This window comes from Schistocerca gregaria, chromosome 5, assembly GCF_023897955.1.
Source record: "Schistocerca gregaria isolate iqSchGreg1 chromosome 5, iqSchGreg1.2, whole genome shotgun sequence".
In the NCBI taxonomy this organism is placed as follows: domain Eukaryota; kingdom Metazoa; phylum Arthropoda; class Insecta; order Orthoptera; family Acrididae; genus Schistocerca; species Schistocerca gregaria.
The window spans coordinates 500,838,074-500,855,084 of record NC_064924.1 but is presented as its reverse complement, the minus strand read 5'-3'; the positions used below and the strand labels follow the sequence as shown (position 1 = coordinate 500,855,084).

Genomic DNA, 17,011 nt, shown 5'->3' with positions numbered 1-17,011 from the left:
GTTATAGGTACAGAAAGCTGGCTAAAGCCTGAAATAAGTTCTGCAGAAATTTTTACGAAGTCTCAGATGGTGTTCAGGAAAGATAGATCAGGCAGAATTGGTGGTGGGGTGTTTGTGTCTGTCAGTAGTGGTTTATCTTGTAGTGAAGTCAAAGTAGATACTCCGTGCGAATTGGTATGGGTGGAGGTTATACTTAACAGCCGAATTAAGTTAATAATTGGCTCCTTCTACCGACCCCCAGACTCCGATGATACAGTTGCGGAACAGTTCAGAGAAAGTTTGAGTCTCGTAACAAATATATACCCCATTCATACGGTTATAGTTGGTGGGGACTTGAACCTACCCTCGATATGTTGGCAAAAATACTTGTTCAAAACCGGTGGTAGGCAGAAAACTTCTACCGAGATTGTCCTAAATGCTTTCTCCGAAAATTATTTCGAGCAGTTAGTCCACGAACCCACGCGAATTGTAAATGGTTGCGAAAACACACTTGCCTCTTAGCCACAAACAATCCAGAGCTGATAGAAAGCATCATGACTGATACAGCGATTAGTGATCACAAGGTCGTTGTAGCTAGGCTCAATACCATTTCTTCCAAATCCATCAGAAACAAACGCAAAATAATTTTATTTAAAAAAGCGGATAAAGTGTCACTAGAAGCCTTCCTAAAAGACAATTTCCATTCCTTCCGAACTGACTATGCGAATGTAGACGAGATGTGGCTCAAATTCAAAGATATAGTAGCAACAGCAATTGAGATATTCATACCTCATAAATTGGTAAGAGGTGGAATGGATCCCCCGTAGTACACAAAAAAGGTCCGAACGCTGTTGCAGAGGCAACGGAAAAAGCATGCGAAGTTCAGAAGAACGCGAAATCCCGAAGATGGGCTAAAATTTACAGACGCGCGAAATTTGGCACGTAGTTCGATGTGAGATGCCTTTAATAGGTTCCACAACGAAACACTGTCTCGAAATTTGGTAGAAAATCCGAAGAAATTCTGGTCGTATGTAAAGTACACAAGCGGCAGGACGCAGTCAATACCTTCGCTGCGCAGTGCCGATGGTACTGTTATCGACGACTGTGCCGCTAAAGCGGAGTTATTGAACGCAGTTTTCCGAAATTCCTTCACCAGGGAAGGCGAATGGAATATTCCAGAATTTGAAACACGAACATCTGCTAGCATGAGTTTCTTAGAAGTAGATACCTTAGGGGTTGCGAAGCAACTCAAATCGCTTGATACGGGCAAGTCTTCAGATCCAGATTGTATACCGATTAGGTTCCTTTCAGATTATGCTGATACCACAGCTCCCTAATTAGCACTCATATACAACCGCTCGCTCACCGATAGATCTGTACCTACAGATTGGAAAATTGCGCAGGTCGCACCAGTGTTCAAGAAGGGTAGTAGGAGTAATCCATTTAACTACAGACCTATATCATTGACGTCGGTTTGCAGTAGGGTTTTGGAGCATATACTGTATTCAAACATTATGAATCACCTCGAAGGGAACGATCTGTTGACACGTAATCAGCATGGCTTCATAAAACATCGCTCTTGTGCAACGCAGCTAGCTCTTTATTCGCACGAAGTAATGGCCGCTATCGACAGGGGATCTCAAGTTGATTCCGTATTTCTAGATTTCCGGAAAGCTTTTGACACCGTTCCTCACAAGTGACTTCTAATCAAGCTGCGGAGCTATGGGGTATCGTCTCAGTTGTGCGACTGGATTCGTGATTTCCTGTCAGGAAGGTCGCAGTTCGTAGTAATAGACGGCAAATCATCGAGTAAAACTGAAGTGATATCAGGTGTTCCCCAGGGAAGCGTCCTGGGACCTCTGCTGTTCCTGATCTATATAAATGACCTGGGTGACAATCTGAGCAGTTCTCTTAGATTGTTCGCAGATGATGCTGTAATTTACTGTCTAGTAAGGTCATCCGAAGACCAGTATCAGTTGCAAAGCGATTTAGAAAAGATTGCTGTATGGTGTGTCAGGTGGCAGTTGACGCTAAATAACGAAAAGTGTGAGATGATCCACATGAGTTCCAAAAGAAATCCATTGGAATTCGATTACTCGATAAATAGTACAATTCTCAAGGCTGTCAATTCAACTAAGTACCTGGGTGTTAAAATTACGAACAACTTCAGTTGGAAGGACCACATAGATAATATTGTCGGGAAGGTGAGCCAAAGGTTGCGTTTCATTGGCAGGACACTTAGAAGATGCAACAAGTCCACTAAAGAGACAGCTTACACTACACTCGTTCGTCCTCTGTTAGAATATTGCTGCGCGGTGTGGGATCCTTACCAGGTGGGATTGACGGAGGACATCGAAAGGGTGCAAAAAAGGGCAGCTCGTTTTGTATTATCACGTTATAGGGGAGAGAGTGTGGCAGATATGATACACGAGTTGGGATGGAAGTCATTACAGCATAGACTTTTTCGTCGCGGCGAGAACTTTTTACGAAATTTCAGTCACCAACTTTCTCTTCCGAATGCGAAAATATTTTGTTGAGCCCAACCTACATAGGTAGGAATGATCATCAAAATAAAATAAGAGAAATCAGTGCTCGAACAGAAAGATTTAGGTGTTCGTTTTTCCCGCTCGCTGTTCGGGAGTGGAATAGTAGAGAGATAGTATGATTGTGGTTCGATGAACCCTCTGCCAAGCACTTAAATGTGAATTGCAGAGTAATCAAGTAGATGTAGATGTAGATGTAAAGATACAGAAAAAATATCATTTAGAATATGTGCAACGTAAATCTTAAAAAACCATCTTGCCTTACTGATATGTTGCCCATTGTTCTTCAAATATTACCTATCCCATCCCTATATATTTATGAGATTATTAATTGACAGAAACCATTTTGTTCACAAACACGATACAAGAAACAAATAAAACTTAATGCTTTCCACCTGCTGCTTCAAACAGTAGGCCCCGGCATCTCAATGCATGGGAATGATAATTTACAATAAATTAAAAGGGAACAAGTTAATGCAGATGAATTTAGTGAAGGAATCAGCCATTCATAGACTAGAACGAAGTGCTGCTCCCTCGCATGAATGAGAGTTGAAGAGGTCGTAACGCCTGGAATTGCAAGGTGGACTGTTAAAAAGACATCCCAGAATATAACAGTCCTTTATTTGTGTTAGGTACAGAGATGGGCACACAGAAAGTGGGAAGGTACTCACCCCCCCCCCCCTCAACGATAATAGCGGGCGTCATACGTGTGGCAAACTGTTGTCAGTGACGGCCTGACAGTGCGACAACGCATGCTATGCATGACAAGTGCTGACATCCGTGAGGCTGCAGAAGGTCGACAATAGACTTGCACACCAGTGATGTGTGTGAGGTGCAGCCCCAGGCTGCTCTTGCCTCGTGGACACGGCAGACAACATGGCGAAGAATGGTGTTTAAACTGTAGTACCCAGCATATCCAAAGTCAAAATTTTTTTATTATTTTTTATTTACACATCAAGTCTTGTAGGTCCAAATTGAGGAGGAAATCCCTAAGGTCATGGAATGTGTCATTACATGAAAATACAACATACAAGTAATAACAGATAAAAATAAAATATTTACGAACTCAACAAAAATTAAGCCATAAGTTTAAGTAAATGCAATCAACAATATAACATAAGAATCAGCTTAATTTTTCAAGGGACTCCACAACAGAACAGAAAGAGTGACCCAGGAGAAAACTCTTCAATTTCGATTTGAAAGTGTGTGGATTATTGCTACAATTTTTGAATTCTTGTGGTAGCTCATTGAAAATGGATGCAGCAATATACTGCACACCTTCCTGCACAAGAGTTAAGGAAATCCGATCCAAATACAAATTGAATTTTTGCCGAGTATTAAATGAGTGAAAGCTGCTTATTCTTGGAAATAAGCTGATACTGTTCACAAGTAATGTCAGTGAAGAATATATATATTGAGAGGCCAATGTCAAAATACCCAGACTAGTGAACAGGGGTTGACAAGAGGTTAACTAACTTACACTACTTAATAACTGAACCACTGCTCCTGAGCCAAAAATATCCTTTTTGAATGGGAAGAGTTACCTCAAAATATAATACCATACGACATAAGTGAATAAAAATGAGCAAAGTAGACTAATTTTGTGTCAAACTCTCGCGTACTTTAGACACGATACCGTTCGAATAATAAAAATGGCAGCATTAAGTCTTTGAACAAGATCCAATGTGGGCTTTCCACAACAGTTTACTATCTATCTGAACACCTAGAAATTGGTCGCCAGAAGGTGACCCAGTGGTGCAAGAACACCAAGCAGTCTGCATAAGAACTTCACCTTGGATAAACACCTGAAACTACTTGAGTCAAATTTCGTGGAATGTGGCTGGCTGCTGCATACAGTACTGCAGTGGTCTTCGTCTCAAAGTTAACAGATGGTTTAGAGTGTGGCATACGGCATCACATACCATCTGCCTGCTGTTGTGTACAAAAAACATTGACAGTCACCTGAGGACACCTGAGAGCAAGCATCTGATTTCGGGGAATACGTATGTGAGCTGGGTGGCCAGTATTTTTCTGACGGCAGCACTTCTGCCACATAACTCAAAACAGGCTGGAACAGCAGGGCTTTGCTAATGGGCGGCAATGACTTCATTTGCTCTGGTTTTCTCGTTTGGTCAGCTAATCAAGAGTCCCCCTGGAACTTAATATTTCGCAGCTTCAGCTTTCAGAGGCACTGGTTCATGTCTTCTGTGTTGTCAGCATCCTGAATATGTACTCTTCACTCTGAATGCACCTTCTTGCGAAAACAGTGTCTGGACTTCAGGGTGATGACTGTTTCCTTCTCAATGACTTCTTTCTGCTGATTGACACAGGAAATTTCATTGCCCCTGTGGAGTTGAGGCACCACAACATGAGTTCACAGAAATATCATTTTTGTGTTATATTATTATTTATTAGCATAATTTTTTATGTATCTCTTGAACACAAACCATCTGCATTGCAAATGTATCTCATGAGGTGAATAAACCACAACACACAATTTGTTTCTTCAGCTTCTTTTCGTTTCTTACAGTTTTATACACACTTTTGTTTTGGACACATTTATTTTCCTTACATCTCTTCTATCATTCCTCAACACTCTCTAACATCTTCATCCATCATAATATAAGAGGCAGGCAAACGAAAATGAGAAAGATGGAAAAAAAGGTAAGTAGATTATTTACTATTTCAAAGGTAACTGCCGTAACTATTAATGTGAGGCAAAATTGTCAATACCTTCACAGAAAAATGTTTGTGTTTATCTACAGAAGTCTGATTGTACCCAGACATGCACCTCTTTATCTGAAGCAAATTGATGGCCGTAAACGTCTTTCTTCATGGCTTCAGAATTACAAAAATCGCAGAGGGAGAGATCAGGCTTTTATGGAGGATGTGTAAGGGTTTCCCAGTAAAACTTTTGCAGTGTAGCTGAAACAACAGCCACATCCTTATGCTTCCTCCATACAGTCATGATTCCTCCCTGTGGGATTTCCATATTTTCGGAGCCCTGGAGGAAGATATGCATGGCCACTGATTTTCTGCAGATGAAGATCCCTAGATACAATCATGGTTCTTTAGGCAACTGCAAACTTTTTTGAAGAAGGCATTGGGTGTCTCGTCTCAGTGAGGTAAATGTATTAACAGTTATGGTGGTTACTTTTGAAATAATAAACAGTTTATTTACTTTTTCCATCTGTCTCAATTTCATCTGTGTGCTCCTTATATTATCTTCAATTTGAACCTATCTAATTCACACACGCCAGTGGTATTACCTATGTTATTAGACCACATCACACCAACCCTCTACTTAGCCTGGTCTCCACATGCCAAAGAACACCTGTATCAGCAGTCTTCCATCTCCTTAAATGAAATGTATACCACAAAGAGAGGGTGTTGTCTATGCAATGTCCTCATGTTCATAAGTAAGATTTAAGGTTCTTTTTCCGCCCAAGAATATATTTCCTGCTTCAAACACATATAAATTATGAAGTACTTTAATGTGCTTCAATTTGCCCAAAAATTTACCTGCACAATTAAAAACATTCATCCATCCATTCATTCAGTGTCAAATCACATCAAGAAGTAGAACCTTCAGGAATGTGGAACAGGTCAAGTACATATAAATAAAAGACAAGCGAGCAGAAAATTAATCTCTATAGCCTACTGCATTAACAATAAACTATTACAATATTTTTCATGAAGTAAACTGCAAAGAAAGCTGCTAATCTGACAAAAGTTGCTATCTCCTTGTTATACCAAATAACTGCTGCCAACCCCCAATTGGTAGCTCAATACTTACTTGATTACACAGGCATTTTTTTAAAAGAAATAGACACCTACATCCGTAAATATGAGTCCTGTTCACAATAAATTGCTAATTCTCAAGCAGCTTTACAATGAACACTGCTATCTGCCACGTAACTAACAGAACTTTTCAGTCCTGAATTCTAGATATCCATATAATTTGTGGGAAGAATAGCTAACAAGCTGTGTTCCTAATTTTCTCTTGAAATAGTTAGGATTCTCAAGTCCAGGTATTCTGTTGGACAAGATCTTGTCAGATGCCTTTCTATCAGTCTACATAGCTCCACTCCGGCTCATACGTAGCTCCATTCCGAACCCAAGATGAGAAGACAGAGTCTACATGAAAATTATGTTTTGTATTGTATTCTGATTGAGCAGACTGCAGTCCAGCTGAAACTAACTTTTATTGTCAGCAACAAAAACCATGAAGAGACAGATTAAAAAATGAGTGTAATAATTACAAGATCCATAAACAGGTTTCTGCACGATATACTGTTGTATACTTTACACAGTATTCGTACTGCTCCCTTTTTCTGCCAAATATTTAATTTACTGTAGGTACATTGTCTCAGAGAAATTCCAAAAGACAATAAGAAGTGAAAATATGCAAAGTCTACATACTTATCTTTAAGTCAACACAATGAGAGGTACTTCTAAGAGCAAAACACGGTGAACTGAGCTTCCTGATTACTTTACATGCATGTTAACTCTTTTTTACTTTGTTATCCAACTGGACCCCAAAGAATGTCCTACACATTAATGACTACTACTGATCTTAGAAGGTGGTTTCTGTTCAAAGTTGCTTAATACCATTCTTTGTGAGATAAAGAAGGAATTAATTAGATATGAACCACTGGTAGATGTGTTTAGCTATCATCTGAGCTCTTTCGTGTCAGGTAAAGTTTGGACCTTTGATTAGTATACTTATGTTATTAGCAACCACTACAGTTTTTGAAATGACCTCTATTGTCATTTGAAAATTATTTATGTAGGTTAAGAATATGAGTGGACCAAGCACTGAACCTTATGGGATCCCATATGTTACATTTTCCCAATTTATGATTAGTTACTTGCCTGTGACACAATCTGTAAGCAGGACCCTCTGATGCTATGAAGGTAAGACCTCGTACATGTATGAGAAATGCCATTAATACCAAAACATTTTAGTTTGTCACGTAAAATTTCATGACCCAATGCTTTGGCAATGTTTCACAACATATCAACACATTAATTTTTCTTGTTTACTTTACCCAGGACTTCATTACGTGATACCATCCAAGGTTTTCTCTGTGGAGAATCCTTTACAAAAACCAAACTGAGAGGCAGTTAACAAGTCCTGCTCAGATAAATGAGTCAGTATTCTACATAGGCCACTTTCTCAAACACTGTTGAAAAGACACATCTTTAATTAGAGCTGGTTTGTTTACCTATAGCACATTTAAGTCAGTCATAAAATATACCCTGAGTCACTGATTAGCTTGAGGGTAATGCTGTAAAGTCAGCACAAGATTTTAATTGTCTGCCAGGAACACAGTCATAAAAAGCAGAATTACTACTTTTCAGTGACCTGGTGAATTATGTAATCTCCTTGCAAGAGTTATTTTTTTGAATGTAAAATCTCTTGGTTGGTTGGTTGGTTTGTGGGGGGTTAAAGGGACCAGACTGCTACGGTCATCGGTCCCTTTTTCCAAATAGTAAAAACACCCACAGAGGATAAAAACGATCAACAAACGATAAGACAGACGACACAGAACAAGAGAAACGTAGACAAAGGCCAGACAAGACGAACTAAAATCACACAGAGTGTGACGGTGGTTGGCCGACCATACAAACAAAACGGGAAAAGCCAACCACCGAGAAACACATGAAAAAAAAAAACAGACAAATTGTAGGCCATAGGCCAGAATCAACACAAAAACACACACTTACATTAAGCGATAAAATCCCCTTCCCGAATAAAACACAGAACTATGTCCGCTATGGAAGAGTCATCAGGTAAAAGCGTAGAGAGCGTATCAGGCAGCGCAAAAGTCTGCCTGAGCACAGTTAAAAGGGCGCACTCCAACAGAATATGGACCACCGTCAAGGATGCCCCACAACGACAAAGAGGGGGGTCCTCACGACACAGTAAATAACTGTGTGTGAGTCGGGTGTAGCCAATGCGGAGCCGACAAAGGACGACTGATTCCCTGCGGTTGGCTCGCATGGATGACCGCCACACAGTAGTCGTCTCCTTGATACGGCGGAATTTGTTTGGCACGGGCAGGTTGCACCAATCAGTGTCCCATAAATCGAAAACTTTGCGGCGTAATAGTGCCCGCAAATCAGTCGCCCGGAGGCCAATCTCCAGAGATGGTGCACTAGTGGCCTCTTTCGCCAGGCGGTCAACAGTTTCATTTCCGGGTATCCCAACATGGCCCGGGGTCCAAACGAAGACCACAGATCTGCCGCAATGGGCAAGAGTATGCAGGGACTCCTGGATAGCCATCACCAGACGAGAACGAGGGAAACACTGGTCGAGAGCTCGTAAACCGCTCAGGGAATCGCTACAGATAACGAAGGACTCACCTGAGCAGGAGCGGATATACTCTAAGGCACGAAAGATGGCGACCAGCTCAGCAGTGTAAACACTGCAGCCAGCCAGCAACGAACGTTGTTCAGAATGGTCCCCTAGAGTTAGTGCATAACCGACACATCCAGCAACCATCGAAACGTTGGTATAGACAATGCCAGAGCCCTGATACGTGGCCAGGATGGAATAAAAGCGGCGTCGGAAGGCCACCGGAGGGACTGAGTCCTTCGGGCCCTGTGCCAAGTCGAGCCGAAGGCAAGGGCGAGGCACACACCATGGGGGGTGTACGCAGAGGGGCCCGGAAAGGAGGTGGTACAGGGAAACACTCAAGCCCGTAGAGAAGCTGTTTGACACGTACGGCGATCGGACAACCCGACCTGGGCCGACGTTCTGGCAGACAGACGACTGACTGCGGGAACAGGACACGATAATTTGGATGCCCGGGCGAGCTAAAAACATGGGCAGAATAAGCAGCCAGTAATTGTTGGCGTCATAACCACAGTGGAGGGACACCTGCTTCCACAAGTATGCTGTCCACAGGGCTGGTCCGGAAGGCACCAGTGGCAAGGCGTATCCCGCTGTGGAGGATTGAGTCCAGCAGCCGCAAGGCAGATTGGGATGCTGAGCCATAAGCCAGACTCCCATAGTCCAGACGGGACTGGATCAAAGCCTGGTAAAGCCGAAGTAGAGTAGAACGGTCGGCGCCCCACCCGGTGTGGCTCAGGCATCGCATAGCGTTGAGATGCCGCCAAAATGCCTGTTTAAGCTGCCGAATATGAGGTAGCCAAGTCAACCGGGCATCAAAAACCACCGACAAAAACCTATGTGACTCCACCACTGCAAGAAGCTCACCGTCAAGATAAAGCCGCGGCTCCGGGTGAACAGTGCGTCGCCGGCAGAAATGCATAACGGAGGTCTTGGCTGCCGAAAACTGAAAACCATGCGCTACAGCCCAAGACTGCGCCTTGCGGATTGCGCCCTGTAGCTGACGTTCAGTAGCTGCAATGCCAATAGAGGTGTAGTAAAGGCAGAAGTCGTCAGCATACAGCAAAGCGGAGACAGAATTTCCCACAGCCGCAGCGAGCCTGTTAATGGCTATTAAAAACAGACAGACACTTAGAACAGAACCCTGTGGCACACCGTTCTCCTGGACTTGGGAGGAACTATATGAGGCCGCGACGCGCACGCGGAAGGTACGATACGACAGAAAATTGCGGATATAGATCGGCAGAGGGCCCCGAAGGCCCCATCCATAAAGCATAGAAAGGATGAGATGACGCCATGTCGTATCATACGCCTTCCGCATGTCGAAAAAGACAGCGACCAGATGCTGACGGCAGGCAAAGGCAGTACGGATGGCCGACTCCAGGCTCACCAGATTGTCGGCGGCGGAGCGGCCTTTACGGAACCCACCCTGAGACGGAGCCAGAAGGCCCCGAGACTCCAGTACCCAATTCAAGCGCCGGCTCACCATCCGTTCAAGCAACTCGAAAAGAACGTTGGTGAGGCTAATGGGACAGTAGCTGTCCACCTCCAAAGGGTTCTTCCCCGGTTTCAGAATGGGGACAACAAGACTTTCCCGCCATTGCGACGGAAACTCACCCTCAACCCAAATGCGGTTGTAAAGGTCGAGGAGGCGTCGCTGGCAGTCCACTGAAAGGTGTTTCAGCATCTGAGAGTGGATGCTATCTGGGCCAGGAGCGGTATCAGGACAAGCAGCGAGGGCACTGCAGAATTCCCACTCACTGAATGGAACATTGTACAATTCAGGATGGTGGGTGCGAAAAGAGAGACTCCGACGTTCTATCCGCTCTTTAATGGAGCGGTAGTTGGCAGAAGCGGAATTCAGAGCAAAGTGCTCTGCCAAGTGGTTTGCAATGACGTCGGAGTCAGTACAAACTGCTCCATTCAGTGAGAGCGCAGGGACGCTGACAGGGGTCTGATAGCCATACAGGCGGCGAATCTTGGCCCAGACCTGCGATGGAGTGACATGGTGGCCAATGGTGGACACATACCGCTCTCAGCACTCCTGCTTGGGTTTGCGGATAATGCGGCGGGCTCGCGCACACAGCCGTTTGAAGGCGATAAGGTATTCGATTGAGGGATGTCGCTTGTAATGCTGGAGCGCCCGCCGGCGAGCTTTAATCGCTTCAGCGGTCTCAGGCGACCACCAAGGCACAGTCCGCCACCGAGGGGACCCAGAAGAATGGGGAATGGCAGATTCGGCGGCAGTAACGATGCCGGTGGTGACCGATTGAACCACTGCATCAATGTCATCGTTAGAGAGAGGCTCAATAGCGGCAGTGGAGGAGAACAAGTCCCAGTCAGCCTTATTCAGAGCCCATCTGCTAGGGCGCCCAGAAGACTGACGCTGTGGTAGTGACAGAAAGATCGGAAAGTGGTCACTACCACAAAGGTCGTCATGCACTCTCCATTGGACAGACGGTAAGAGGCTAGGGCTACAGATCGAAAGGTCAATGGCGGAGTATGTGCCATGCGCCACACTGAAGTGTGTGAAGGCACCATCATTTAATATCGAGAGATCGAGCTGCGTCAATAAATGCTCAACGATGGCGCCTCGACCTGTTGCCACTGACCCACCCCACAGATGGTTATGGGCGTTAAAGTCGCCCAGTAACAAGAAAGGTGGCGGCAACTGGGCTATCAGAGCAGCCAGGACATGCTGTGCGACATCACCATCCGGTGGAAGGTAAAGACTGCAGACGGTAACAGCCTGTGGCGTCCACACCCGAACAGCGACAGCCTCTAAAGGTGTTTGGAGAGGTACAGACTCGCTGTGAAGAGAGTTCAGGACAGATATGCAGACGCCACCAGACACCCTTTCATAAGCTGCCCGGTTCTTATAATAACCCCGGTAGCCACGGAGGGCGGGGGTTCGCATTGCCGGAAACCAAGTTTCCTGCAGAGCAATGCAGAGGAAAGGGTGAAGGCTGATAAGTTGGCGGAGCTCAGCTAGATGGTGGAAGAAACCGCCGCAGTTCCACTGGAGGATAGTGTTGTCCATGGCTGAGAAAGGTGTGAGGGAACTGGGAAGGGAGATTACGCCGATGGGTCACCTGCTGTCTCCGATTTAGCACCTGTGATAGTGCTTTCCATGGCCTCTGATGGACCGGCGTGATCGAGGTCCTCAGCGGACGCCAGAATCTCCACCACATCCTCAGATGCAGAGCTGGAAGGTTGCAGTGGGATGGCTGCTACCGCGAGTTCCTTGGGCTGAGAGCTCTTCTTGGGTTTCTCACGCCGTTCCTTGGGTCGCACCGACTGGGAGGGCTTCACTGATTCAGTCTCCGGGACGGAGGAGGATCGTGAAGCCCTACGATCAGCTGATTGCAGGCACTTACGCCACTGTCGGTCGTCAGCCTTCTCGCTGGCGGAAACCTGGGAAGGGAGGGACCCAAGGGACCCCTTTCGAGCGTGAGAAGCCGAAGAAGTTGGACACTTCTCCGGCTTAGAAGTGGGGACGGACGTCCTCGATGGGTGGGATGGTGTTGCTCCTGAGGTAGGTGGCGCAGGAGCAACCCGGTGGGTAGAGCCCCCCACTGGCGAGGGGGCAGGAGGAGTTGTACTACTCGTCAATCCAGCCACGATTTGAGAAACAGACGGGGCTAGCACAGGTGTTGTAGCAGCAGCGTAGGAAGATGTCATTCTCACAGGATGGAGTCGGTCGTATATCCTTTTGGCCTCAGTATAGGTTAGTCGGTCCAGGGTCTTGTATTCCATGATTTTACGCTCTTTCTGGAAAATTCGGCAGTCTGGCAAGCAAGGTGAATCGTGCTCCCCGCAGTTGACACAGATGGGAGGCGGAGCACATGGAGTATTGGGATGTGATGGGCGTCCGCAATCACGACATGTGAGGCTGGAAGTGCAGCGAGAAGACATATGGCCGAACTTCCAGCACTTAAAGCACCGCATCGGGGGAGGGATATAGGGCTTAACGTCACATCGGTAGACCATCACCTTGACCTTTACCAGTAAGGTATCCCCTTCGAAGGCCAAGATGAAGGCACTGGTAGCAATCTGATTTTCCTTCGGACCCCGAGGAACACGCCGGACGAAATGTACACCTCGACGCTATAAACTGGCGCGCAGCTCTTCATCAGACTACAAAAGAAGATCCCTATGGTAAATAACTCCCTGGACCATATTTAAACTCTTATGGGGTGTGATCGTAACGGCAACATCCCCCAACTTGTCACAAGCGAGTAACTGTTGTGACTGGGCAGAGGATGCCGTTTGTATCAGGACTGACCCAGAGCGCATTTTTGACAAGCCCTCCACCTCCCCAAACTTGTCCTCTAAATGCTCGACGGAGAACTGAGGCTTTGTGGAGAGAAAAGACTCCCCATCAGCCCTCGTACAAACTAAGAAGCGGGGCGAATAACTGCTACTGCCATCCTGAGTCTTACGTTCCTCCCACGGTGTGGCGAGGGAGGGGAACGTTTTCGGATCGTACTTCTGAGCGTTAAACTGAGCCCGAGAACGCTTAGAGACTGCTGGCGGCTGGCCACCAGCGAGAGACGATGTACCACGATTCATTGCGGGTCATCCGCCCTGATGCCACCTACTACGACCAAGGGCCCTCCCCACGGGCGCCACCCAGCCACGGCAAGAGCCACCTGGCAGGATGACTGTTGCCGGGAGTCCCGGTACCCCAGGAGGATAGGCATCTACTCCTTGGCATACGTGGGGAGTTAACGGCGCAGGCATCAGTAGAGCGATCCCTGTGTTGTCAGGGGGCTACAACCAACAGGGTACATGGTGGCCCCACCACAATGGACTGGCTACCGTGCTGGATGTTAGGTAACATGTGGTCCATGGTCGCCGTCGGTGCAGAAAGAGGCACTGCACAGTGCAAGGTAAAATCTGCAGCAGAAACAGAGTCATGCCCAAGAGATGGAGAGCGGACAGGACTGCAATTCAACGGTGTATAAGCTGGCGAAAAGTCTGATCGTAAGATGGACACAATGCACCAAGTAAGGCGCCCTTCCCCAATCGGCTCGCTCTTCAGAAAATTTTGAGAGATGGAGGTCAAACCCAACAGGGGACCGTCATATAAGGCCGAAAAGTTTGAGACTCCTTTTAGTCACCTCTTACGACAGGCAGGAATACCGCGGGCCAATTCGAACCCCCGAACCTGCAGGGGGGTGTAAAATCTGTTGGTGACACTTGCAGTAGTGTGCCCAAGTAGGCAAATCTAATGCATTTGTATTTGGTTGTTTGTTACTGGGTGCGACATTTGTTGCCACTGAGAGTAGTAATTGAAATTGGGACCAATTATTTGAAAGCATCTCCATTTTAGACAGAGCTATTTTTTGGAGCTCAGTTTCAATTGGATCACTATTTTTGTCTCTTCCTAGTTTAGTAATGTTTCAAATTACTTTTTCCTTATTCTTGGAGCGCTTCATTTTCGACTGAAGTGTCTGTGCTTTCCTTTTTTAATAAGAGACTGGTGCTTTTACAATATAATTAATAATGGAGTATCAACTCCTTGACTAAAGCTTGTCCTATGAATTATGTAGAGATCTGCCTTCCCAGTAAAAATACTGTACAGAGAGGAGTTTCCTATCCCTTATACTAGCTTCCTTTTAATTTTACACTTGCTTTGTTTAGGCAAAAACAATAATGAAAGTGCTGTATAATATGTTTAAGAAAGAGTTCATTTCCCATCCTCCTCGGCATTCTACCACTTGCTTTTCACTAAACACCACTATCAAGCCACATTCATGATTCTATCATAAAATATTATTATTCTGTGATTTGCATACCGAACTGGTAGGCATATTTTATTGCTGAACTTTGACCATATTGTCAGATGAACCATTGACTTTTGTTTTTACATCTAAATCATTGAAGACTAGTAGGTCTAAAAAGAAACTGTTGATGGTTGTTGTACTATGTCCAATTCTCACAGAGAATTTTACAACTGCAATAGGTCTAAAAAGAAACTGTTGATGGTTGTTGTACTATGTCCAATTCTCACAGAGAATTTTACAACGGCAAATAGTCCAAAGCCGGACATCTACATTTCTAGATGCCTTCTATCTGTAATATTTTACAGGAAACCAACACTGTAGTCTCCACAAACAGCCATTCCCCATTTAAGTTTGAGTAACCTTATTAAAATTGGCTCTATCCATTTTATGAAGCTTAAGTATTTAATAGCGCATCCTGCAGTAAAATGTGAATGTTAAACCCTTACTATTTATATTAAATAACAAATAGGAATTACTTACAGCACCAGATGATGCAGTTATTTGCTGTGGTTCTGTTTTTCCACTAAAACTTCCCAGTAGAGTTGACTGGAAGGAATCACCATCATATACAAATATATAATCGTATGAACATTCTGTACCCATTGTCTTAAAGTTCAATGTAATGAACTGATGACTGCTATTTGCTGCAACAATAAAGAAGTGAAATATTAATTGTATAGAATTCATAAAAGAAAAAAGTCTTTTTATTTAAATTCTTATAAATACACAGAATAAGGAAAGTAAAACATTGTTACCCTCAAATGTACCAACCAAAAGGAATTTAGAAGAGTATTAGAACCAACTGATTTGTGTGGGTATGTAACAGAAAGAAACATTCCACATGGGAAAAATATATTAAAAAAAGATGCTTTGACTTACCAACGGGAAAGCGCTGGTAGATGGACACAATAAAAAACACACAAACACACACAAATATCAAGCTTTCGCAACCCACGGTTGCTTCATCAGGAAAGAGGGAAGGAGAGGGAAAGACGATAGGATGTGGGTTTTAAGGGAGAGGGTAAGGAGTCATTCCAATCCCGGGAGCGGAAAGATTTACCTTAGGGGGAAAAAGGGACAGGTATATACTCGTGTGCGCGCGCGCTGCGCGCGCGCGCACACACACACACACACACACACACACACACACACACATATTCATCCGCACATATACAGACACAAGCAGACTTATGATATTGCTTCTGTCTGTATATGTGCGGATGTATCTGTGTGTGTGTGTGTGTGTGTGTGTGTGTGTGTGTGTGTGTGTGTGTGTGTGTGTGTGTGTGTGTGTGTGTGTGCGCGCGCGCGAGTGTATGCCTGTCCCTTTTTCCCCCGTAAGGTGGGTCTTTCCGCTCTCGGGATTGGAATGACTCCTTACCCTCTCCCTTAAAACCCACATCCTTTCGTCTTTCCCTCTCCTTCCCTCTTTCCTGATGAAGCAACCGTGGGTTGCGAAAGCTTGATATTTGTGTGTGTGTGTTTGTGTGTTTTTTATTGTGTCTATCTACCAGCGCTTTCCCGTTGGTAAGTCAAAGCATCTTTTTTTAACAAAGATGATGTGACTTACCAAACGAAAGCGCTGGCAGGTCCATAGACACACAAACAAACACAAACATACACACAAAATTCAAGCTTTTGCAACCAACAGTTGCTTTATCAGGAAAGAGGGAAGGAAAGGGAAAGACGAAAGAATGTGGGTTTTTAAGGGAGACGGTAAGGAGTCATTCCAATCCCGGGAGCGGAAAGACTTACCTTGGGGGGCGAGGGGGGGCGGGGGAGTGACGGAGGGGGGGGGGGGGAAGGATGGCTGTACACACACACACACACACACACACACACACACACACACACATATCCATCCTCACATATACAGATACAAGCAGACATATCAGCTTGTGCCTGTATATGTGTGGATGGATATGTGTGTGTGTGCTGCACCATTTCAGTGAAGTAATGTGTTCACTGTAAACAATAATGTGTGTGTGTGTGTGTGTGTGTGTGTGTGTGTGTGTGTGTGTGTGTGTAAGTACAAACTAACTTCTGCACCATTTCAGGGCAGTGATGTGTTCATTGTAGATAAGTATTGTAGTAGTTCTATTATATGTTTATTACCTTATAAATTTAAAAAAAAAAATTATTTTAAATTCAGTGCTTTAATGCGATCTTAGTAAATGAGTGTTTGTAAAATGATTCTTTCATATAGTGTTCATTAAAAAAATGATGATCATTCCACTTGGGACCTGTGGAAGGTACATTAACTTATTTGTTTCAGTTGTAAATAATTGTTATCTATTATTGTTTTTCTGACATCCTGGAGGACCTCTTCACTAAGGATCAAT

The 17,011-nt window shown here is 44.7% G+C and overlaps 1 protein-coding gene across 2 annotated transcripts in view; it reads right to left on the bottom strand.

The window, feature by feature from the left end:
- The window catches only part of LOC126272042 (multiple epidermal growth factor-like domains protein 8), a 371,715-nt gene that overhangs the window by 306,170 nt on the left and 48,534 nt on the right, over nucleotides 1-17,011 (bottom strand). For both annotated transcript variants that reach the window (XM_049974556.1, XM_049974557.1), the window contains exon 2: nucleotides 15,150-15,313. In XM_049974556.1, the coding sequence (XP_049830513.1) occupies nucleotides 15,150-15,313 (164 nt within the window). The remainder of the gene's footprint in view (nucleotides 1-15,149; nucleotides 15,314-17,011) is intronic.